Raw genomic sequence first — 23,516 nt, forward strand, 5'->3', positions numbered from 1 at the left:
ACCAGTTCAGGACAGGTTCCCCCAGACCAGAACCAGCTCAGGACAGGTTCCCATCAGACCAGAACCAGCTCAGGACAGGTTCCCCACAGACAAGAACCATTTCATGACCAGATCCATGTTGAGTCAGAGACCAGAACCAGCTTTGAGAGTCTGCTGAGTCAGAGAACAGAACCAGCTTTGAGAGTCTGCTGAGTCTCTGACTGGGCTCTGGAGCTAAAGCGCTACATGCTAACAGTAGACTAATAAATCACCAGGGTAATATGTCAGTTATCTAACTGTGTCTGCATGGACATCAGGATAACAGTATACTCGTAAACCACCAGGGCGATACAGTATGTCAGTGATCTAATTGTATCTACATGGACATCAGGATGATATGAATCAACCTGCAGAATAACTGACACGGCAGTTAAATGGAATCAGCATTGAATGCTTGGCTGCATGTTTAGCAGAAGCTGAGACGAATGATGTAGAGCTGAGGTGTAACTTTAAATCACAATCACAAGTTTTGGAAGGATTTCTGTGTGTGCAGCAGCCTACGGCATAACAACAATTCATTACAGCCATCCACTGTGCTCGTCAAGAAGGCCTGGTACATGGTAATGCACAACAAATAGATAAATTATAACACACAGACTGCAATACAGGGCTGAATAAAACCGTGCATATGACATTGATTATTTCAGTCATGAATGGGAAAGTTACAAATAGTACTCTGGGTTCTCTGTGGCGCTGTAAACAAACTGGGCAGAACCAGAAGCCAAGAACTCGCACAGTACCACCCTGGCATCGCCTCACTTCAGATGACATGTTGTGCAATGTAGAAATGACATGCAGATGCATAAAGGTATATTTATACCTACATTTCAGCACGTGAGTGAATATTTTTTAAACCATGCAGCTCATGTCTTATTAGAAATAAATACCACCAAAGTTATTACGGCAAACCCCCAAAGCATTACGACAGAGAATTAAATCAAGGAATTGTGTCTCAGACCATCTTTAGTAATGCAAGTATGCACTGATTGCTAACCTCATGAGTTTATTTATTTCCAAAGCTTGGTTTCCCTGTTGTAAAATAGTTAACATAGTAAACATCGTTTAGTGTCCACAGGCTACCACAAAAATCACTTGAGGTTTTTCTTTTTGTTTGTTTTGTTTTGTTTTGTTTGTCGATTTTACTCACAATGTGCTGGTGTGTTGTTCAGGTCCCTCAGCCAAAACTGCATTTAAATCACACCAGACCCTCAGCATCTGTGCTCTTCCTCTGCTCTTTGACATGCTCGAGTGTGGACCAGCAGACAACACAAATGCCCCTCTGATTCAGAGCTTGTCTGTGAGTTTAAGCAGAAATAACGGTTAAGAAGAATAATTTGACTTCAAATATGGATGCATAACTAGTGATGCTAGTAATTTTGAGCTTGGTGTGTTTAACCCATTCACTGTTCATTGGGCATCTCCACATTCAGCACTGCAGGACTTGTCTGCCACTTTGCTTGATATCAGTGTTCACCTTTGCCATGACTTACTCTGTGCATAAAGCAGTGAGTCTGTCCTTGAGCTTTTCCACACAAACAGAGACGTGACTGAGCTGGACAACAGGAAAGCTGCCTGGTAGAGGAAGTAGAAAAGGGGCCATTTCACCACCAGCCATGACTACGGGAGCAGCATTACGGATTTATGGAAGGATCAGACTTTTCCATGCTTGACACACGGGATATCCCATTAGTCACTCTGATTTTCCCAACTTCCTGCAGCACTGGGGAGGAATAACAGTCATCATCAAAAAAAAAAAAAAAGACCAAAAAAATAAATAAAGACAAAGACGTGAGGCCTGGCAAAAACACAGGGCCTGGATGGGAGAGGTCAGTGGGACGGCGTTCATTATTCCACCGGGCAGGAAACGCCTCTGTGAGGAGCGCCCGCTCTCTCGCTAAGCGCTCCCCGCACCTGGAGCAGAGTGGAGATGATGGGGAAACCCTCTGCAGGAGGTCACTCAAGGATAGTCTCACCCCGCGGGTTATCCAGACTACTCACCCAATTATCACTCTAATGCATCAAGCAGACACACTTAGGGGAATAGCGGTTCAATGAGGTTCATACACTATATGACATAGAGTCTATGTGGAATAGAGATTCAATGTTCATGAAGTCCTCGATGTGTTTGCAAAATGAAGAGTTCTGATTACTTTCGACTGGACAGCTCTATAGTGAAACTGGGCAGGACACTGAATCTTTGAATCATGGTAGGCCGGTGAGCCAATACAATCGGGAGCATAATTAGCTTGCCATACAATGACGCAGCTGTACGCCAATTTAAAAAAGGACGCCATCTTGTGGGTAGTATAGGTAATATTCAAGAAATGTCTAACGGCCAATACTGCATTAGTGCCAGAAGTGCCACTGAAATCGACACTTTTACATAACTGGCGCGCAATTTAACACGCCATTCTTCTCTTCTATTTAATATATTTAACTTCAGGAAAAATACTTAAGGTATTAAGTGAACTGAAAAACACATGTCGGTGCCAACCGCTGAACAGCTCATGGAACTGAAAACATGCGTAGGTGGCCCAAATGGAACGACATTGGTTTTATGACGCAGACGTAGGAGAACGCTGGTCTCCTTCATCATACCTAGACCTGTCAACGTTGATGAGCTGACGACCTTCATATATCATTTAATGTGTTAGATTTCCATGATTTAGGACAGGTCAAATAAAAGTTAAATTCAACCTTTTTGAAGTAAAGATAATAATATAACCCTTCTCGCCATAGAAAGTAAGTTATTTCAGCTTCAGAACAACGTTTTAACAAATATTAAGTAAAGTGAATCAGAAGTATGCACTCAAAAAGTTTGCAAATTATTCATTTTCAAGATGTACTTGATGCCTTAAAGAATAGGAACTCATAATGGTTCTTATCCCCACACTCTCTTCAGGCGACCCATCAGCACGATGGCGGATGAAATACGCAGGATAGCCGCTTTGCTGGAGCAGTCACTGAGCGAAAAGGACCAGGACCTAATTTCTTTCATCAAGCAGAAGAACGCCACTGAGCTGAAGAAGGTGACTAGTTACACTCCGGAGAAGGTGGTCACCCGCAGTGACACGAAGCGCGTATCACTGCCCCCCTCAGATGACCAGGGAAAGAACTATTGTGAGAGAAGACAGGCGCTTCTCAGTACAGGATTCTTCTGCCCAGCGAACAGGTATGCAACCATTGCACAACCATTTAACTGCACCACGCCGCTATTCCACTGTTCACCTGACACGCAATGAAACAAATATTTGAGGCAGTGGCAGATTCAATGCGTATGCATATTCAATACGATATATATGGCGCATGTCAGTAACAGCATTTGTTTTGCAGTGGCGTACCTAAAGAATGACTGGTAGTCTATGGGCGCCACTGAGCAGTTTCTATTAAAGTCAGATTAGCCATCCTGGAAGAGTAAAAAAAGAATTTCTGATATTCAGCAGGCCTTTGAAAACATTAACAGTAGTATGATGTTCACAGGAAATGTGATTTATGTGAATATAAATGAAATTGTTTTCTATGGGTAACCTATGGCAATGCCCACGCCCCATGTCAGTGTGTACAAGCTTAAAATTGTTTTCATGGAGACAGGCAGTGTGGTATAATGGATGGGGTAATGTTCATGTGAGTCAGACAGACGACGGGGTCCTGCATGCTATGGGCTGTCTGTAGGCTTAGTGTTTCTGTCTCCAACTGCGGGTAAATGGTGCATTTAGCTGCCAGATTTGAAAACAAAGTCCCGGGGAGGATGCCTCGAGGACACATAGTACACTGAGTATAGAGACACCTGGTTTGCTGTTATCCCTTACATAGTACACTGAGTATAGAGACACCTGGTTGGCTGTTATCCCTTACATAGTACCCTGAGTATAGAGACACCTGGTTGGCTGTTATCCCTTACATAGTACCCTGAGTATAGAGACACCTGGTTAGCTGTTATCCCTTACATAGTACCCTGAGTAAAGAACGGCAGTAGAGAGCTTTATCATCACCACACTACTGAATTACAATACAACATTACTGTTTTTATTTTATCAAAAAGTCAAATAGGCTATTAATTAATTAACCCTAAGTAAAGTAAAAACTGAAAAATCACAAAAGAGATCTAATATTTATGACTATTGTTTTTTTATTTTTTATTCATCAGACCATACAAAAGTGTTGGACTACTTCACACGGACAACATTGACCTTTTCTCCTCCTGGCTAACCCCTGACGACCAGAGGTCTCTGAAGGTGACGTTTTTAAAAATATATATAATTTAACATTACAGTTCATCTCATCACTGCTGATTATTAAAACTGTCATGATGTGCACAGTCTCACTGGGATAAGAAGTATGGCAAGAAGCCAGGAAGCACACCAACCTCCAGCAAGTTCAATCAGGAAAAGGTCAAAAAGGTCAGGAGAAAAATAAAGCTTTGGTTCCTTCAAGTTCACACTCAAACGTCCTATATCTTCAGGGGTTTAACTGGGAGAGCTCACAGTTCAGAGGTCGTTCTGCAGTCATGTCTTTAACATATTGATAGTGCCTATACAATATCTTTCACAAATATTATGTTTTCCTTGTAGTTTGGTTGCTTTCAAGGCACCCATTTAAAGACATGTGTGTGTGTGTGTGTGTGTGTGTGTGTGTGTGTGTGTGTGTGTGTGTGTGTGTGTGTGTGTGTGTGTATGTGTGTGTGTCTGTGTGTGTGTGTGTGTGTGTGTGTGTGTGTGTGTCTGTGTGTCTGTGTGTGTGTCTGTCTGTGTGTGGTGGGCTGGTACCCGCAGGATGAGAATATCCTGGTAGGTCCGGCTCAGGACACCCAGGTGGGGAAAGGCTTCCTGCATCTGAGACAGTACCTCAGAGAGATGGCCGCCATCCAGGTCACCCTCAGGAATGGACGCCCACTCATCTTCTGTCTATGGGAACAAGTGAGGGACACACAGAGCTGTACATGCGCAGCATCCTTAGGTGGATAGTCCTGGTCAGAGGGTAGAGATCCTGTCCAGTGTTTCATGCTGTCTGTCTGGGTTGCTGAACACTGAGGAGTGGCAAGTGAATTAGATCAACTCTAACTTACTCTAAGGGTGACGAAACATAAGGGAGATAAATCTATCTACCGCTGACACATGGAGCCACTTCTACAGTTTGAACCACAACTATTTAAAACATACATGCCATAACAAATCAGGTTCATATTTACACAGATGCTGACAGATACTCGTTTTTTAGCATACACATTCAGTTGTGTAGTGATGGTACAATCTCCTCTGCTGAGCTCCTAAGCTTTCCTTGTCAGCACTCAGCACTTAGACTAGCAGAGCAAATGCACTTGGCCTGTGGGGTCTGGGAGCAGAGGTAGAGGTAGCAGAGTCTTACATACACAGATGATGGCGGGCCGTGGTATGTCAATATGTTGGGAAGTGATGCATCTTTTTCTATGCTTAACTCCACAGGATGGACACTCAATGCACGGCAGGTCCTCTTGCAACAAGGTCACATCAGGTTTGCAGTCTTCATATTCAACTACATCTTGTACAACAGCAAAGACACTAGTGAATTCGTGTCTTTTTGGGGTAGAAATGGAGTTATGTTAACGCATTGGTTTGGAGGTATCTGTAAACATTTAGTCACAGAATGACCCATGAAGTCTACTCTGCCAAAAGGAATGGAACACAGACTCAGCAATGCATTTTTTGTTTGTTTGTTTGTTTGTTTGTTTGTTTGTCTTTCTGCTAACAGAAGGGGAGACCTTGAAGCCGGTGTCTCTGTGTATGAATGAACAGCTGGACCCAGAGGAGGAGACCATACGAGAGTAAGTGTGTCTCAGAGTCGACCCTCACTCTGCTACGTGTAGGAAACGCACCGTGTCTCATCATCAGTATCAAAAGAGGTCCAGACAAACCCTCACCTCACAGTTGCACTAGCTGACCAGAACCTCTAGATACTAACCAGACTCTTTGTTTCACTTTGTTAGGAGGGCGTTTGCCAGGAAACAGGAGAGTTTCTCAGAGCAGCTCCAGTGGATCTATAAGATATTGTGTGGGATATCACACATGCGCAACAGAGACCTGAAGACACTGGTAAGATATTGTGTGGGATATCACACATGCGCAACAGAGACCTGAAGACACTGGTAAGATATTGTGTGGGATATCACACATGCGCAACAGAGACCTGAAGACACTGGTAGGTATTGTGTGGGATATCACACATGTGCAAAAGGGACCTGAATACACTGGTAAGATATTGTGTGGGATATCACACATGCACAACAGAGACCTGAAGACACTGGTAGGTATTGTGTGGGATATCACACATGTGCAACAGAGACCTGAAGACACTGGTATGCATTAAAGCTGCTGCTCTCATCCAAGTGTGTGTATTCTGTCAGAAAGTCAAACTAATGTTTGGCACTTTTGTGGTCCACTTAAAATGGCATCACAGAAAATGAATGAATAAATAAATGAATGAATGAATGAATGAACAAATAGCCGAATGGATGGATGGATGGATGGATGGATGGATGAATGAATGAATGAATGAATGAATTCATTCATTCATTCATGAATTAATGGATGAAAGAGATCATGCTGAACCTGACCTTTGCAGATTAATTTTTTCTCAGGTGCCCCTGAACAGCTCCTATGTGAGCATCATCATGAAAGACACAGAGAAGACCAACGTCCTTCTGAAGCGGTCGCACAGGTACATCTGCACACACACACACACACACACACACTCAGGCTCCAACTGACAGGGAGGGAGACAGTCCCAAACAAGATGGACCGCATGGTGGTATGTGCTTGCATTACGCAGAAATTAAGCCAAAAGTCGTGAAAATAAATCCCATACATTACATACATACATACATAGTTACTAGTTATGACCTTAGGCAGTGGTTCCCAAACTTTTTACATTCCCGTACCCCTTTAGACATTCAATCCCCCCTTCCGTTTTATTCCGTTTCGGCTCATCTTGTTCACCCTGAGGTCGATTGATGGCGTTAAAATGAGTGAATAATATGTGACATGAAGTAACCAGTGTCTTTAGGTTACCAAACCTTCTAAGGTTGTTGTTTGCCAGCCATCAACAGAACAGAAGACTAAAAAAACCTTATTTGCAGGCGATTGGGAAGATGAGCGAATTCATTTTACAGGCTGTAGCGGAGGTGTGTGTGTCAACTGTTGAACAGGGGGGCGTGGCCGGAGCGGAGTTCAGCACAGACGTGACATTTTCTCAGTGGTTTTGTTTTTTAATTAATGCTTGTTCATCGTTGCGATCGTTGTTGTGTTTATTAGAAAGAAATACAGCCTTGCAGGGCAAAATACAGGGGAATTTGGGCGATTTTGATGCACAAAATGATGTTTCCGTCTGAAAGTTGCAATTCTGTTTCAAAGGGTACATTCCGCGAATTCCGTCCGTTTTCCGTTATCGCGGAAACTTTCTCCCTGCATACCCCAGTTTGGAAACTGAGGCCTTAGAGCGTGTACATTCATTCATTCACTCATTCATTCATTCAATCACTTACCTAGCCACTCACTCAATTCATTAACTAGTTAATTCATTTGTTTATTCATCCATCCGTTCATTCATTCATTCATTCATTCATCCATTTATTAATCCATTTATCCATTCCTGCCATGCAGCTTCTACAACCCCCCAGTGAGTGTGAGTCGCCGCCTGGTGCCTCTGGCCCCAGAGGACTGCCAAAACATCACAGATGTGTGGGAGACATTTATTACTCAGGACAGTCCAGGTCAGCACTCTCACACACACACACACTCACACACACACGAACACACATACACACATACACACATACTTGCATTGCTGCTACTCGGTGTGTTTGCAGTATGTTCTGCCTTGTGTATAATATAATTTATTGTAGCATGAATGAGTGACTTGAGTTTGTTAACCTTTCCTGCAGAGACCAAGTCGGGGCGAAGGTAAGAGCTCAGAAACACCTTCTGATACCTTCAGCTCATCATCCATAGCTGGTTAGAGGCAAACATGGTGTATATGTGTGTTTGTTTTTGGTAGTTTGTGAGCGTAGCTTGTATTTTAGCAATAAATAACTATATAATCATTATATACCGATTATATAGTAAAAGTTATAGATAAGGTAGTTGGCGCTATATAGCATATAGTGCATGTTTGTGTAAGAGTGTGTGTATGAGTGAGTGTGTGTGTGTGTGTGTGTGTGTGTGTGTGTGTGTGTGCGTGTATTTGGGTGTGTGTTGGTGTGTGTGTAGGATTAAGTCAGTGCAGTGTGGCCTGAAGAAGAAGCTGGTGTCTGAGGTGGAGACTGCTGAAGTGCCTCCCTGGCTTGCTCTACAACTGGAGGACAACAGTGAGAAACACACACACACACACACACACACACACACATACATACATACACACTCCCCACACACACACACACACAAACAAACTGGGAAAACACAGCTATACTGAGTCTTCACACACACTCCCAACAACACAACACACACTCACATACATACATACACACACACACACTCAACAACACAGCACACGCTCACTGTCAGCAATGGCAACAGGTATGCATTCCCTTTGGCGAACCCATGCAATGTTTCAGGTCAGTTGGACAGTTGTGCCTTAGTTTACTCGCTAAATGAATGATCTTTAGTGAAGCCCACCAAGGACAGTTCCTTTCTTAATGACTCTCTTCTGAGGTGACGTGAGTATTGGACAGAAAGACAAACTGGAGGTGGGAATGTACTGCTTTGGCAGACCCTCCTGAGCACCGGGGCTGTCCGAGAATACTGGGTTTATGGGTATGGGTGTAAAGCACTGATGCAAGACCACAGTAATCTCCTCAGCAGTGACGCTATAAAGCAGAACTCTGGACTGGATCTGAGCCAGATAAGAACCAGATCAGAGCCAGATCAGAGCCAGATCAGAGACGGATTAGAGCCAGAAACAGCATCATTCTGTGTTGTCATACAGATAGCTGTATCTAACACACGTCACTGTGTAATATATTCCGTCTACACACCCTGTGAGTTTGTGTGTGTGAGTGTGTGTGTGAGTGGCACTTACCATGCCAAATTGACTCAAGACCAGCCTGTCATAACCTCACCATAATGCAGGCCATCCTGAGAGGAGCTGTAGAACCTCACTCTGCATCAGCCACTGGGTACAATGAGGCACCAGCGTGCTATCTGTGGGGCTAGAGGGTTAGCCTTTGGACCACACACATACACATACACACACACGCACACGCACTCACTCTCAGGATTTCAATCCCTCCTTCTGTACTGCCTTCATTCCTCATCTTCATCTTCTTTGTCCTCATTTTCTTCGTCATCTTCTTCGCGCTCTTGTTCCTCATCCCTGTCTTACTCTCTCTCTCTCTCTCTCTCTCTCTCTCTCTCTCTCTCTCTTTCTTTACAAAACCTTGCATGCCATGTTGTGCGTCTCATACCTAGAACTCAAGCAGTTGTGGCTTTGTTGCTGTTAGTTCCTGGAGCGAAGCGGAAAAAGAGTTGGAAGCCAACAGGACCCAGTGTTTTGACTTGAGGCAATACTTAAGTGGGATTGTGGGTAGTTTTCCCTCACGGTCTGGATCATGCCCTTAGAGAAATTCCCAGTGGCTTGTGGGTAGTGGTGGCATTGTAAAACTCATGTGTCATGTTCTGGAGTCTGCACATCGTGTGACTATTTCTTCCCACTGCACTGTAATTGGTAATGGGTCACAAGGTCCAGCCAAGTCATTATTTCATTCATTACCAGAAAATAATTATAATTATAAATCATTTGACCATGAAACTGATACCTTTTCTCTTCTCCCCGCAGCCTCTCTAGAGAAGAAGCCTCAGAAGTAAGTGTCCTCTCGATCAAACCCAAGCAGGTATTACCTGGCTACTGAAAGTGTGGACTCACCAGTACACCAGATCTAGTTTTCCACACAGACATTTAAAATGCAGTTTGGTCCAGCGTTAGGCTCCATCTCTGTTTTGGAAACTGGATTACAGAGACATTGCAGTGAAACATTAAGTGTCTTTCCTCTTCTCTTTGCCCTGTCATCTCCAGGCCAGACGACCAGATCAGCATGCTGGAGAAGGCCAAGGCTGAGTTCGTGGGCGTCAGGCGAGCGCTTAACTACCAGCTCGAGACTGACGTTTTTGAGAAGAAAAAGTACAGTTATTTTTAAATTCTGTAAAAAAAAATTCCAACACATATTCCAATCAAATGGCGTGCTCTACAGAAATGACAAAAGTATATTTTTAAAAAAAGTCAAATACTCTGAGCCAGATCTGAATAATCTACACTTTATCTACACACACCATCTACACACGCCTCTGAGGTGGTGGTTAGTGTCTTAAGGCAGCTAAAGCACGTAATGCACAGCGGAATATGGAAATAAACCCTTACATCAACGTCTGATGTCAGCTCTTTAGACTAAAAAACATTGAATGTTCTTTAACCTTAGTAATTGTGTGCGATTAATACATTTGTGTGTGTGTGTGTGTGTTTGTGTGTGTGTGTGTGTGTGTGTGTTTGTGTGTGTGTGTGCCACAGAAACCGTGAGGAGAGGATAAAGACACTCCTGAATGCTCTGATGACGTCTAAGACGGGGCCCATCCTCTCCACGCTGCTCATCTCCCTGAAGAGTGAATTCAAGGAGCCCAAGTCCACCGGCAGCTTATGGTGAGACACTAGTCCTCTGGTGAGCGCACTACACGGGTCCTTCTGGTGAGCGCTGGTCCACTGGTGAGCGCACTACACTGGTCCTTCTGGTGAGCCCACTACACTGGTCCTTCTGGTCCTTCTGGTGAGCCCACTACACTTGTCCTTCTGGTGATCCCACTACACTCGTACTCTGGTCCACTGGTCCTCTGGTGAGCCCACTACACTCGTACTCTGGTCCACTGGTCCTTCTGGTGATCCCACTACACTCGTACTCTGGTCCACTGGTCCTTCTGGTGATCCCACTACACTGGTCTTCCACTACACTGGTCCTTCTGGTGATCCCACTACACTGGTCCTTCTGGTCCTTCTGGTGATCCCACTACACTGGTCCTTCTGGTGATCCCACTACACTGGTCCTTCTGGTGATCCCACTACACTGGTCCTTCTGGTGATCCCACTACACTGGTCCTTCTGGTGATCCCACTACACTGGTCCTCCAGTCCACTGGTCCTTCTGGTGAGCCCACTACACTGGTCCTTCTGTGGTTTTGTGGTCCTCTGATGTCATTAGTGCTGGTCCTTCCTTCACTACAATCCTCCATTAAGGTCCTCTGGTTTTCTGGTCCACTGATCCTCCATTAAGGTCCTCTGGTCCACTGATCCACTGACCTCCTGGTCCTCTGATGTAATAGCTAATCACACTCTCATGACTGCTGCTCCACAATCTCCTCTTGAGGTCTAAGTGTGACTAGTCTACAAGCCTCAAGGCTTCAAACTACATGAGGAAAGTGCTGAGCACAATGAATAGCCCCATAATGACTGTTATATATGTAGATTTGTTGTGAGAGCTTGTGAGTACTCTTCAGCATGACTCCTGCAGGTAACACACACCCATACAAAGAGGTGTACACACACACGCAAACATGCATTCATCTCTAAATCTGTCTTTATCTCAAGGTTTACCAAGCTGAAACAGAATGCCTTGGATTTAGGCGGAGATAAAGACTCCAGATTCCATGACATCCTGAAGAAGATCTCCCAGTTTCAGAACTTCAACAACAAGAAAGTTCCATACTCCAAGGTACCTTACAGCCTGACACTACTCTACAGACAGCTTTAGTAGTTGCAAGTAGTAGCAATAATTTTAGTCTTGACATCATCATCATCGTCTTCTCTCTGTTCTTGGCAGGAAAAGTTCTGCCTGCTTGTCATCTCCCTCCCAGCCAATCAGCTCCTTCGTCCCGCCCTTCAGGAGGCCCTCCTCTTCCTGACCGATCACGTGCTCCAGATCCTCCCTCGGCAGGTTAGGCAGTGGTACCAGTACCTCAAGCTGCCCTTTTCTGTTGCAACGGAAACCTGAGGGGTCACCTCCATCCGCAGCCTCCCCCCCCAAATTACCACAGCTTGTCCCTGCTACCTCGCCACATCTGTTAGACCTTAAAACCTCCTATTTCCTCTCCCTCTCCTGTCTCTGTTCCTCTCCGTCTCAAGGGTAAAGAATGGCTATAAAGGCATCTATGGTGACAAAGTGAAATGGTGTTTGGACATTTAAACTCATTTCAAACCCTTTTAGTTAGCACTACCTGTGCTCATCTGCTCTACCTGTGCTCATCTACACTACCTGTGCTCATCAGCTCTACCTGTGCTCATCTACACCTCCTGTGCTCATCTGCACTACCTGTGCTCATCTGCACTACCTGTGCTCATCTGCACTACCTGTGCTCATTTAGACTACCTGTGCTCATCTGCACTACTTCTGGGTTTAGCTGCATTCCTCCTCACACACACCTGCCGTATAGAATTGTCATTTCTGAGCCTCGACCTGGACCAGAATCCAAATCCAAATCTTGGATGGTGGATTTTCAAGGGCTAGGTGGGGGGCGGGCGACTTCAGTCTGTGTAGTTTATAATCAGTTTATAATAGTTGGTAAAGGAGAGAAGGAGAATTGGAGAATAGAGGAGTTTGCTTAAAGTCTGTTTAAAGGACCCCTTCTGTGCAGACGATAGACTTACAGTCTTTGACCCGTCCCTGACTCTGAGCTCGGTTCTGGAGCTGTGTGTGTGTGTGTATGTGTGTGTGTGTGTGTGTGTGTGTGTGTGTCTTTCACTCAGATGTCTCTCCAGGTCTGTGTTTCCCATCAAAGAACCTGAATCCCCAGTTCCCCCATCAGTCCTTCACGGTTTATTCTCAACCCTGCAAAGCTCTGGCCGCCCACCAGTGTTAGGAGGAAAAAAAGCGACAGACTCGGGTCTTTGGAGTATCACCATGCCAAGATGTGTCAATGGTTGCACCGCGGTTTACAACTGGTGTCGGGTGTTTGGTGTTACTAAATATCAGAACCAGACCAGACCAGGCCACCCTCAGCGGCCACCGAGAGTAGTTTTGCCAGGCCTAAGGCATCGTTCGCCATCTCCGCAGTGTCCCTGGAGCAGCTCGGGACACGTTACGCAACACCTGCCGAGGCTTTGCACGTTGCATTTTTCCCTTTCTGTGTCCAACACATCTGACGCATTGCAGGGCTTCAACACGCCACAGAGACCGGACAAGGCACATTGTTCCCTGCGGAGTCGACTGAGTCAGCAGGTATGTGAGCAGGTTTCCAGGAAAAATAGCCTGCATTTAGCCCTCTCTGTTCCCAACACTCTCCAAAGGGAGGAGAACACAGGAGGAGAATATTAAAGTGACGTGCAGGACAAAGAGGAGAGCGCTGTGCAGTCGGTGTGTTTCAGATTCAGTTAATTCTACTGCATATCAAGTAGGGCGCATTCCCCTATAGACTTAGTTGCAATACATGTACTGTACACACTCACACACACACACAAACAAGTGCTCGCTCTTGTGTGTGTGTGTGTGTGTGTGTCTCAGTGACTGATGGATGTGCCATCCTGCTGTATCTGGGCTGGTATCAGCTGCTGCCTGGGTGGGACGAGGCCTGTGATTGGCGGCTCTGCTCTCTCATAGAGTATGAGAGGATACTGGTTGCCATGGAACAATGGTGCTGATGCTGCTAACGGCGGCATCAAACTGGGTTAATCTCATCCCGCTCTCTTTGCAGAGGATTGATGGCAGTTTAATAGGGAGATAATGACTTCCCTAGAGAGAGGGAGAAATAGAGAGAGAGAGAGAGAAAGAATGAGTGTGAGAGGCAGGGAGAAGGAGTGCCTGGCAAAACAATGGTGTGTGTGAGAAAATGTCTTTGTGAAAGAGAATGTGTGTATGTAAGAGAAAATGTCTTTGTGAAAGAGAATGTGTGTATGTAAGAGAATTTGTGTGTGTGAGATAGAGAGAGGCAGAAATAGGGATTTCCTGACAGAATAACGTGTGTGAGTAAGAAAAGGCATGATAAAGTGCAGAGTTGTGTGGTATAGTGTAGAGTTGTGTGATATAGTGTAGAGTTGTGTGGTATAGTGTAGAGTTTTATGTTATAGTGTAGAGTAGTGGTATAGAGTAGAGTTTTATGGAATAGTGTAGAGTTGTGTGATAGTGTAGAGTTTTATGGTATAGTGTAGAGTTTTATGGATGAAGATGAAAAAACAGAGGAACTGTGACAACAAGAATTCAGATAGAGGAGTGGAGGGAGAGAGAGTGACCCCCATAGTGCACACAGGTGAGAGAGTGATAGTGCACACAGGAGAGAGAGTGATAGTGCACACAGGAGAGAGAGAGACCCCCATAGTGCACACAGGAGAGAGAGTGATAGTGCACACAGGAGAGAGAGTGACCCCATAGTGCACACAGGAGAGAGAGTGACCCCATAGTGCACACAGGAGAGAGAGTGATAGTGCACACAGGAGAGAGAGTGATAGTGCACACAGGAGAGAGAGTGATAGTGCACACAGGAGAGAGAGTGACCCCATAGTGCACACAGGAGAGAGAGTGATAGTGCACACAGGAGAGAGAGTGATAGTGCACACAGGAGAGAGAGTGACCCCCATAGTGCACACAGGAGAGAGAGTGATAGTGCACACAGGAGAGAGAGTGACCCCATAGTGCACACAGGAGAGAGAGTGACCCCATAGTGCACACAGGAGAGAGAGTGACCCCATAGTGCACACAGGAGAGAGAGTGATAGTGCACACAGGAGAGAGAGTGACCCCATAGTGCACACAGGTGAGAGAGTGACCCCATAGTGCACACAGGAGAGAGAGTTATAGTGCACACAGGAGAGAGAGTGACCCCATAGTGCACACAGGTGAGAGAGTGATAGTGCACACAGGAGAGAGAGTGACCCCCATAGTGCACACAGGTGAGAGAGTGATAGTGCACACAGGAGAGAGAGTGATAGTGCACACAGGAGAGAGAGTGATAGTGCCCACAGGAGAGAGAGTGACCCCATAGTGCACACAGGTGAGAGAGTGACCCCATAGTGCACACAGGTGAGCAAGAGAGAAGAGTCAGCACGAGCAGAAAGCTAACAGAGGAAAGACTGAACTGAGGGACGTACACACAATGAGAAAGCATCAATCGTCTGTTTAATCTTACAGTCTGACTACCAACAGTGTGAAAGTAGTCTAATTTCCAACAGAACATTTTAATTTTTCTGTTCAATTTTTCACCCAAACTATGTAATAACAGCATTTTCTCATGTGAATACTGAAGCATTTTTGAGCAGGTTGACAGGCCTGAATTGTCTGCCAACCTGCTCATGGAAAGCACACATTACATTACACAAATTAGATTCTTTAAGATTCCGTGAAGAGGACCTATTATGCTTTCCCGGTGTGTCCCTTTCCCTTGGTGTGTTGCATAGCTTTTTGTGCATTGAAACGGTCTGCAAAGTTACAAAGCCCAAAGTACACCCCAGGGAAATGAACTCTCCAACAGAAACCACTTTTCACAGCTGCCTAGAATGCCTTCTTGGAATTCCAGCCCTTTTTATTAGTTACAAGATGACACAATCACATAACACAATTCTTATCGCCCAATGGCGATGTTATTGCCTGCCTAGCTGACCAATCAGAGCACACTGGGCTCATCTGGAGGGGGGGTTAAAGTCACAGGAGCTCTAAGAGATCGGTTCAGACAGGGTTAATAGAGATGTACGGTATGTGTTTTTGGAACACTAAAGCATGTAAATGTATTCTAGTAGACCCCAAAAATTGAATTAGGAACACTGAAAATGAGCATAATAGGTCCTCTCGAAAATCTTAACAATATTTATTACCACTTCGTGTGCTTTTAGGATCGCATGCTCTGATCAGAATGGCTGTTAGCAAACTTTGACTACTAACCGCTAGAGGGCGCTAACGACATTAAAATCAAATGTGTCATATGGAGAGACAGGAACGGAATAGAACAATGACAGGAAATACATCACACACACTCATGCAAATATAGACATAGGTTTGATACGGTATGTGTATTTGCAAGAACTACATGTAGCAAAGGTGGATGCTTCGTTATGTGTTGATTCAATCCACTCATCCAGCACCCGGTCAGTCAGCACTGGTGCACCTCAGGGATGCGTGCTCTCCCCACTGCTCTTCTCCCTCTACACAAACGACTGCACCTCAGGAGACCCATCTGTTAAACTCCTAAAATTTGCAGACGACACATCAGTCATCGGCCTCATCCGTGATGATGATGAGTCTGCATATAGGCGGGAAGTTGAACAGCTGGTCCTGTGGTGCGGTCGCAACAACCTAGAGCTGAACACGCTTAAAACCGTGGAGATGACAGTGGACTTCAGGAGGAGCCCCCCAGCACTGCCCCCCCTCACCATACTTAACAGTACTGTGTTGGCTGTGGAATCCTTCAGCTTAGGAAGTACAACTTGCTTCAGGAGCTGCTGATCATGTTCTACACCACAGTCATAGAGTCTGTTCTGTGCACTTCAATCACTGTCTGGTTTGGATCGGCCACCAAACTGGATAAGAACAGACTCCAACGGACAGTCAGGTCTGCAGAAAAGATCATCGGTGCCAACCTGCCCACCATCCATGACCTGTACACCTCCAGAGTCAGGAAACGGGCAGGAAAAATCACTGCAGACCCCTCACACAAACTATTCAAACGCCTCCCCTCTGGTAGACGCTACAGATCACTGTTCGCCAAAACCTCCAGACACAGTTTCTTCCCCCTCGCCGTCTCACTACTGAACAGCTAACCCACTGTAGCATATATATTTATCCCTGCACTCTTGCACTCTCCACTTCTTCTTTGCACTATTGTTGTGTAACATTTCACAGCTACTGTATATAGCCATTCCGCCTTGTGTATTCTTTCTTAAACTTCTTAGACCGTTGCACTGTTGCACTGTTTGTTTTGTATTGTGTTGTAATGTATATTTTGTGTAAGCACACTGAGAGCCACTTTACCAAGTCAAATTTCTTGTTTGTGCAAACTTACTTGGCCAATAAAACCTGATTCTGATTCTGATGTAAGGTTAGACTCTGAGATCAAAACAACTTTTTAAAGTGAGTAGATGAGATTGTGTTACAGTGCTGAAGATACATTTCTGTTGACTTCAAACTCTTCCAGCTAATTTTAGACCATGGTAGAGCTCCACATGAAATTATCAGTCTGATGTGTTTAAGGTAGCCTACGCAAGGGCAAACAGACAGAATGCAAAGACACTGATGTGAGGGTAGCTTTATATGCTTTTATTTCATAGAAACCACAGCATCTCACAAGAGCTGTAGCCATAAACCACAACGGAGGTTTCTTTACTTGAGTGATCCATTTGGGACAAGCCAGTCTGTCCGAGCTATGAACTGTACAAACACACACACACACACACACACACACAGGTATACTCACACGTACACCTGCACACATTAACGCTGTTACACACACACACACACCTTTCTCTGTCATGGGCTCAAATGCATGCATAAAGCCATGCACACACTTGAAAAGATTTCCTATACCTCTCTCTCTCTCTCACACACACACAAACACACAGAGTAAGGATGCAGAGCAGGGATATTTCACTGCAGAACACTGGCAGATTTATAGAGCTGAGCCAAGTGGTTCGTTTATCGTTGGGCCTCGTTTGCTGTGGAGAGTGTAGCAGGCACACACACACTCACTCACTTCCATGCCTTTACAATCTCCATGAAACAGTGACGTGGAGCGCCAGTCCTCTTCCACGCCGCCTCCACCTCCAGTGCACAGCGCATATCGAAAATAGACTTTAATGTTCCTAGTACAGTACATTCTCTAGTTACGGACTGATAAATACGCGCCTGTTGGTTCTCAAAATATATATACAAAGGTTCATGCGTCGACCATATACATATAGTACAATAAATAGTCACAAGTCAATACAGCATTAAGATGAACGGTTCCTTTCAACATGAGCGGCGGAGCACTACAGCGGAGGGGGGTCAGGCAGCATTCGCAGACCACTTGTGTTTAATGTTGCTCTAATGTTCGTTTATCATCGCAGGCAGTGAGCCACAATGACCAACACATCCACTTGTCAATGCTCTTCTTTGCCAATGTGCACTTGGGTTAGATGTGTAGCTAAAGAAATTGGGTGGGGCAATTGAGTTGTGGGGGGCTTTCAGGATTGGCCCATGTGGACTTGAGTCCTGATGATGGACACTTCCCCCATGAACACGGTGTGGGAAGGGGGGGCAGAGGGTTCCTGATTCTCAGCGAAGGCCGAGGCTAGGATCCTCCCTCCCCCCTAGTGGAGGATGTGTGTCATGCATAATGCATATAATCAGTCCGGTCCTTGAAACCTAATGAGACGTGATGCCAAATGAAATCTCTAGTCGGGTTCATATGGTAGACAGCACCTGAAGTAGCACCAGTTGGTTTACATTTTAGCATCCCTGTAGGTCAGCACAGTCTCCTGTAAATTACTATGTGTGTAGTCCTTTTCCAAAGGCCCACGGGATTTAGGACAACGTTTCAAATAACCACTGCACTGCAGCTTCTCTTAATATCGAAATTACGAGACCTCTTAGAGATAGAGAGCTTGGGAAAAGTGAGTGTGAGAGACAGTGAGAGAGAGAGAGAGAAAAAAAAAGAGTGGAGCGAGAGAGAGAAAAAGGGAGAGAAGCAGTGAGTCTATGGGTCGAGTTTGGCACAGTAGTGGGTGGTTGCTAGGTTACAGGTCTGCGGGTGCACAGAAAGCATCTCTTTGAGGTTGTCTTATAATGAACAGTGACCCCTGCAAGCCCTTCTCTCTCTCACTCTCACACACACACACACACTCTCTCACACACACACACACACACACACACAAATGGGTAAAGCAATCAGCCTTATTTGCCATTTCCATGTCTATAAGATGAAGCTGTGGTAAGATGACACCTGACGGCCAGTAAGATGATGGATGTTTCTCTGAAAACCTGTCGGCACGGTAACAGGAGGTAATGACCAGTAATGACCAGGGCTAATGGAGGGTTGAGATGGACAGGCACACTCTGTGTTTTTACCCATCATGCATCACTCTCCCAGCAGGGGTCTGTCAGGTTGGCCCTCCAGTTCCTCCACATCAAAAGGAAGCAACCAGCCTTCTTCCTACTTTGTGTGTGAGTGTGTGTGTGTGTGTGTGTGTGTGTGTGTGTGTGTATGAGAAAAAGAAGCTTGTTTTGTGTGTGTGGGTGTGTGGGTGGACTTGCTTTATTCATGTGTCTGTAATGTATGTGTGTATGTGTGAGGGAGAGACACAGAGAGACTATGTGTGTATGGCAGACTCAGCCTTTCTTGAGAGGCAGCCAATTTTAGACCTCTTCACAGCACCCTTCAGTGTTTCAGCATCCGCCCAACCACCCCCCCGCCCCCCCGCCCGCCCTGGACAAAAAGCAGGATCCTGACTTGTTTGCGAATGCTGCCTTGGGAAGTCAGGATCTACATGTTCACAAAGAGAAGCAGCAAAAGCGCGCACACACACCTGCAGCCATAACGCTGGATCTGCACGGGTCAAGTCTGTCCTCTCAGTTGAGTTTCTCTAGTCACTGGTGTGCTAAGCAAGGACACCAGATGAGAATCTGTGAGCTTGGGGGGGGGGGGGGAATCAACACAGCAGTTAGCTCTGGCAACGTGACCTCAGTTTGTTCTCCTTCACATCACAGGCAGGAGAGAATCCAGTGACACGCACACGGACACAGTATCAGAGTAATACTTTCAATAAATAAGAACTATACAGTGGACACATGTTTTTTTCAGACAATCTCCTTCCAGTTTTACAGTCACTCAGGATGTGATGGGGTGACTAAGCTTCTGCATTAAATAAATGCAAAATGGTACAGTTTAAGGACGAACTTAAAAGAAATACAAATAATCTAGAGCAAAAACATCAGTATGCGAGTCTGCGGACAAGGTGACCAATCAGATCCGTTACAGTAAAATAAAAGACATCCAGTGGTCTATTTTAGCGTTGAAAACAAAAAAGAAACATTATCTTTTCATGTTTAGGAGATTGACAGTGAGGGTCACAGATTTTACTCATGCAAAACATCACAGCCCTTATTTAAAGCAGCTTCTGTGATCTTCACCACTTCTGAGAAAAGCGTTCTGGGAGATTGACAAGAAAGGCGCGGTTCCTCAGAGAACTGGATGTGTCTGTGGAGCTTCAAGACTCTTAGTTTTGAGGCATCTCTTGGCCTTTGCACGAACAAAAACAGACCAGCTACCAATATCTCTATGCCCAGTCTTGGGTGCAGGAGCTATTTAGAACTTTGCTAATCCAAAAGCACAGAAGAAATCAGAATGTTTTTTTTTATAGTATTTATAGTATATAGTATTCTATTTCAAACTGGTCTATAGCAGGACTGTAAGAAAGAGCACTGATATGATAAATGCATTTGGGAATATTTGGCATATGGAGCAACCTTGTCTAAGAAGGTTTGAAAGAATATCCTGATCACATGACTCAATTCCTTATACTGATATATACCTTTAATATCAATCCTTTCTATGGTATATAACCACAGGCTCCTGATAGTGTGCGTGTGTGTGTGCGTGAGTGTGTGTGTTGGGGTTACTAACTGCATCTACCGTTTTGTGAAGCTTGCCTCACTGACAGACTGGACTGGTCTCGGCCAAAATTGACTTGCAGGTCAAAGGTCAAATACACACCTTGGTTACACATTTGTCTTGAAAGCAATACTTTAGACGAACTGAACTGACAGCGCAATTTAATCCAAAAGAGTTGTACAATGCGCTTCTTGCATCTCCCAGAATGGTTTTCCACTGGCAGTGACTGTATTCGTGGCCTGCAGCGTGAGCTCCAACAGACAGACAGGCAGCTACTCGCTCTCTAAGGGCAGGATAAACAGGATTGGTCACACACTTCACAGGGGATGTCACACTGGATGAGCTGCATAAAACAAAACCCCAAAGGCCTCACTTTGTCCGTCCGTCTGTCTGTCTGACTGTCTGTCTGTCTGTCTGACTGACTGTCTCTCTCCGCACATACACTTAGATGTTTTTCTTTTTCCAGTGATAAACATGCAGAACAAAAATAAATACTTCTATACTGAGAACAACATCAAGTATAAAACGTTTCTTCCTGGTTCTGTACAGCAGGTCATTTCTTTTAAAACAAACAAAACAAAAACAAAACAGTAGCAACGTATAATGTCGTTATGACATGAAACACACAGACACAAAAGACACAGTGTTGGAGAAGTGTGATGATGAGGCATAGCATGTCATTGAGTCCTAACACCACATGACCAACACAGGGTTGACTGAACGTCTGAAAGAAAAATCGAATCAATCTTTTGGCTCGTAGGTCGGCGTGTGCGCCTGTACCAAACTCTAAGACTGCACTCGGACACGGAGCATGCACAAATGACCGAACGATCACGTCTGGTTTCACACAAAGACTCCTCCATATAAAGGGTGATCTGGGATCTAAAGCGAACAGTGCATTGGTTTACACACACGCGCGCGCGCCCCCCTCTACCTCAGAATGTCATTTGGTATCATGAAGCTTATTCTTCCTGTCACTTTGCTTCCTAGCCAGCGTCTGGTAAGACAGAAGACAGTAAATGCTACCACACTCCAACATGCTCACTATGCCATCCCTCCCCCCCATCTACAGTAACTAACGGCGGTTCTCAAAGGCACATCCTGTTCATCCCGTCGCCTCTAACCAGGCCAAGCTATGCGGAGATTGGGAGCACAGCACAGTCAAGCATAGAGCAGACCGCAGCCCTGCGCAGCACTGAGAGGCCACCACTGATTGACTTTGGACGCATCCACTAAAAAAAGCATCAGCATGCTAGTGCAAGCAGGACGAGTCTGAATGCAATCGGTTGAAAAGCGCTGAGAAAAACAACCGACTGGTTGAAGAAGCGTTGCGAAAAACAACGACACACTAAGGCCTACTGTAGCTAGACGCACTCAGCAGGATGCAGTGTTACAGTACATTGACCTGAATGACACAAGAGGCAAGCAATGAGGAGGCATTCTCATGGATTAGGCATGGGGTTTAGCTGTGTGGAGACAGGATTATTGCATATCTAATTGGAGGGGTACTTTATCTCTAAAAGCCCTACCAGCCAAACTATTGATTTTTAGGGTTTTTCCTTTTTAAGAGGAACAAAACTTTCTCTCTCTCACTCAATCTCTCTCCCTCACACACACCCACACAAACACACAAACACACACACACACACACACACAAACACAGAAACACTCAGACGTTGACAACAGCCTCCCCCTGCTTTTGGACATTCACCTCCGATGAGGAATAAGAAAAACACTAAAACTGAAACTGTTGCCACGGTTGTGTGTGTTCCTTGCACAGTCTCCACCAGCAGTCAGTCAGTCAGTCTGTTAAGCCTCGACAAGGAACCTCTGGAAGAAATATAATCCATCTCTCCTGACATGATCTGTAGTTTTCCATCCCTCAGTGATGTGCAGTAATTCCTTAAATGTAATTACTCTCCAAACCACCAGACAGTGCTAGAGAGCCAGCCTTCCAGTATGAATGTGCACAGCAGCCGGTGCACACCAGTAGATGCCTCCTCAAAGAGTTTTTTATTTTTATTTTATTTTTTTAAAGCGCTAACAGAGACAGCGCTAACAGTACAGCGACATGCGGCTCCTTCTCATAGCCTCGCTGATCAGGTACGCAGGGCTAATCTCAGGCTCCTCGGTCATCACCTCGATGTTCTGCCACTCGCCACACTGGTTGGACTTCTTGATGGTGTCCACCACGCACAGCGCATACAGGCAGTCTTCGAATGTGGCGGCCATGGTGAGCGGCCGTCCGTCCCAGGTGCGCCGGTCGTCCTGGTCCTGGAAGGCCTGCCGCACTGCCTGCACCATGCAGATGGTGCCGGTAAGGTACGGTGAGGGGATGTCGCTGAATGCCTTGTCCGGCAGCGAGGCATTGCACATCGGCGTGCTGTCCTTCAGCAGCAGCTGTCGTCCACCCTCGCTGTCGTTCTTCTGCCCGTACAGGTCTGTGCCGCTGACCGTTAGCCGCCCGGACGTCCCAACGATGATGACCTCCTGGCGGAACTCACCGGGCACGTTGAAGTTCAGTGTGACGGTGCAGCAGGCGCCGCCGTCCAGAACCATCTGGAAGGTGCAGAAGTCGTCGCTGGTGATCTGGCGGATGCCCCGGATGTGGTCCGTCTGCTTGACGAAGGTCTTGAGGAAGCCGTGAACCTTGGCGGCACGACGACCCGTCAGAAAGGTCAAAAGGTCGATGATGTAGCTGCCCACCGAGTGAAGGCCACCACCCCCCATAAGGTCATCACAGCTCCAGTTGTACTTCTTTCCCAGGAGGCTCCCGCCGTGGACCTGAACACAGCAAACATGCTCTTTAGAGTGGAACATCGACATTCACAACGACAAACACAGACCTGAGTACAGCTAAAACTAATGACGAAAGTCAATTAAATTAAACAATCTAGAGTCAA

General features: G+C 45.6%; 3 protein-coding genes across 3 annotated transcripts in view; 2 read left to right on the top strand and 1 right to left on the bottom strand.

The window, feature by feature from the left end:
- The first annotated feature begins 998 nt into the window (after positions 1-998).
- On the top strand, positions 999-6,381 carry LOC105890209. Its single transcript, XM_042710315.1, has 9 exons — positions 999-2,781; positions 2,942-3,211; positions 4,187-4,274; positions 4,359-4,439; positions 4,812-4,955; positions 5,481-5,529; positions 5,767-5,839; positions 6,002-6,107; positions 6,355-6,381. Exons 2-9 carry the CDS (start codon positions 2,958-2,960, stop codon positions 6,379-6,381), a joined length of 822 nt encoding a protein of 273 aa, XP_042566249.1. The 5' UTR covers positions 999-2,781; positions 2,942-2,957.
- A 1,539-nt stretch (positions 6,382-7,920) lies between these two features.
- Positions 7,921-12,159, top strand: LOC122133663. Its single transcript, XM_042710316.1, has 7 exons — positions 7,921-7,973; positions 8,280-8,377; positions 9,844-9,868; positions 10,081-10,185; positions 10,570-10,698; positions 11,637-11,760; positions 11,869-12,159. Exons 1-7 carry the CDS (start codon positions 7,921-7,923, stop codon positions 12,037-12,039), a joined length of 705 nt encoding a protein of 234 aa, XP_042566250.1. The 3' UTR covers positions 12,040-12,159.
- A 5,102-nt stretch (positions 12,160-17,261) lies between these two features.
- Positions 17,262-23,516, bottom strand: part of gfod1 (glucose-fructose oxidoreductase domain containing 1) — a 34,395-nt gene continuing 28,140 nt past the window's right edge. Inside the window, exon 3 of the mRNA XM_012816222.3 lies at positions 17,262-23,397. Within this exon, the coding sequence (XP_012671676.1) occupies positions 22,669-23,397 (729 nt within the window). The 3' untranslated portion in view covers positions 17,262-22,668. The remainder of the gene's footprint in view (positions 23,398-23,516) is intronic.

Source organism: Clupea harengus, chromosome 17, assembly GCF_900700415.2.
Source record: "Clupea harengus chromosome 17, Ch_v2.0.2, whole genome shotgun sequence".
Classification (NCBI taxonomy): Eukaryota; Metazoa; Chordata; class Actinopteri; order Clupeiformes; family Clupeidae; genus Clupea; species Clupea harengus.

Bases quoted from the DNA above. Each gene is read 5' to 3' on its own strand.
- LOC122133663 (XM_042710316.1), top strand. From the start codon at position 7,921: ATGAGTGACTTGAGTTTGTTAACCTTTCCTGCAGAGACCAAGTCGGGG. The intron at 7,974-8,279 runs GTAAGAGCTCAG...GTGTGTGTGTAG, and splicing joins GAGACCAAGTCGGGGCGAAG to GATTAAGTCAGTGCAGTGTG. The intron at 9,869-10,080 runs GTAAGTGTCCTC...TGTCATCTCCAG, and splicing joins CTAGAGAAGAAGCCTCAGAA to GCCAGACGACCAGATCAGCA.
- LOC105890209 (XM_042710315.1), top strand. From the start codon at position 2,958: ATGGCGGATGAAATACGCAGGATAGCCGCTTTGCTGGAGCAGTCACTG. The intron at 4,275-4,358 runs GTGACGTTTTTA...TGATGTGCACAG, and splicing joins ACGACCAGAGGTCTCTGAAG to TCTCACTGGGATAAGAAGTA. The intron at 4,440-4,811 runs GTCAGGAGAAAA...TGGTACCCGCAG, and splicing joins ATCAGGAAAAGGTCAAAAAG to GATGAGAATATCCTGGTAGG.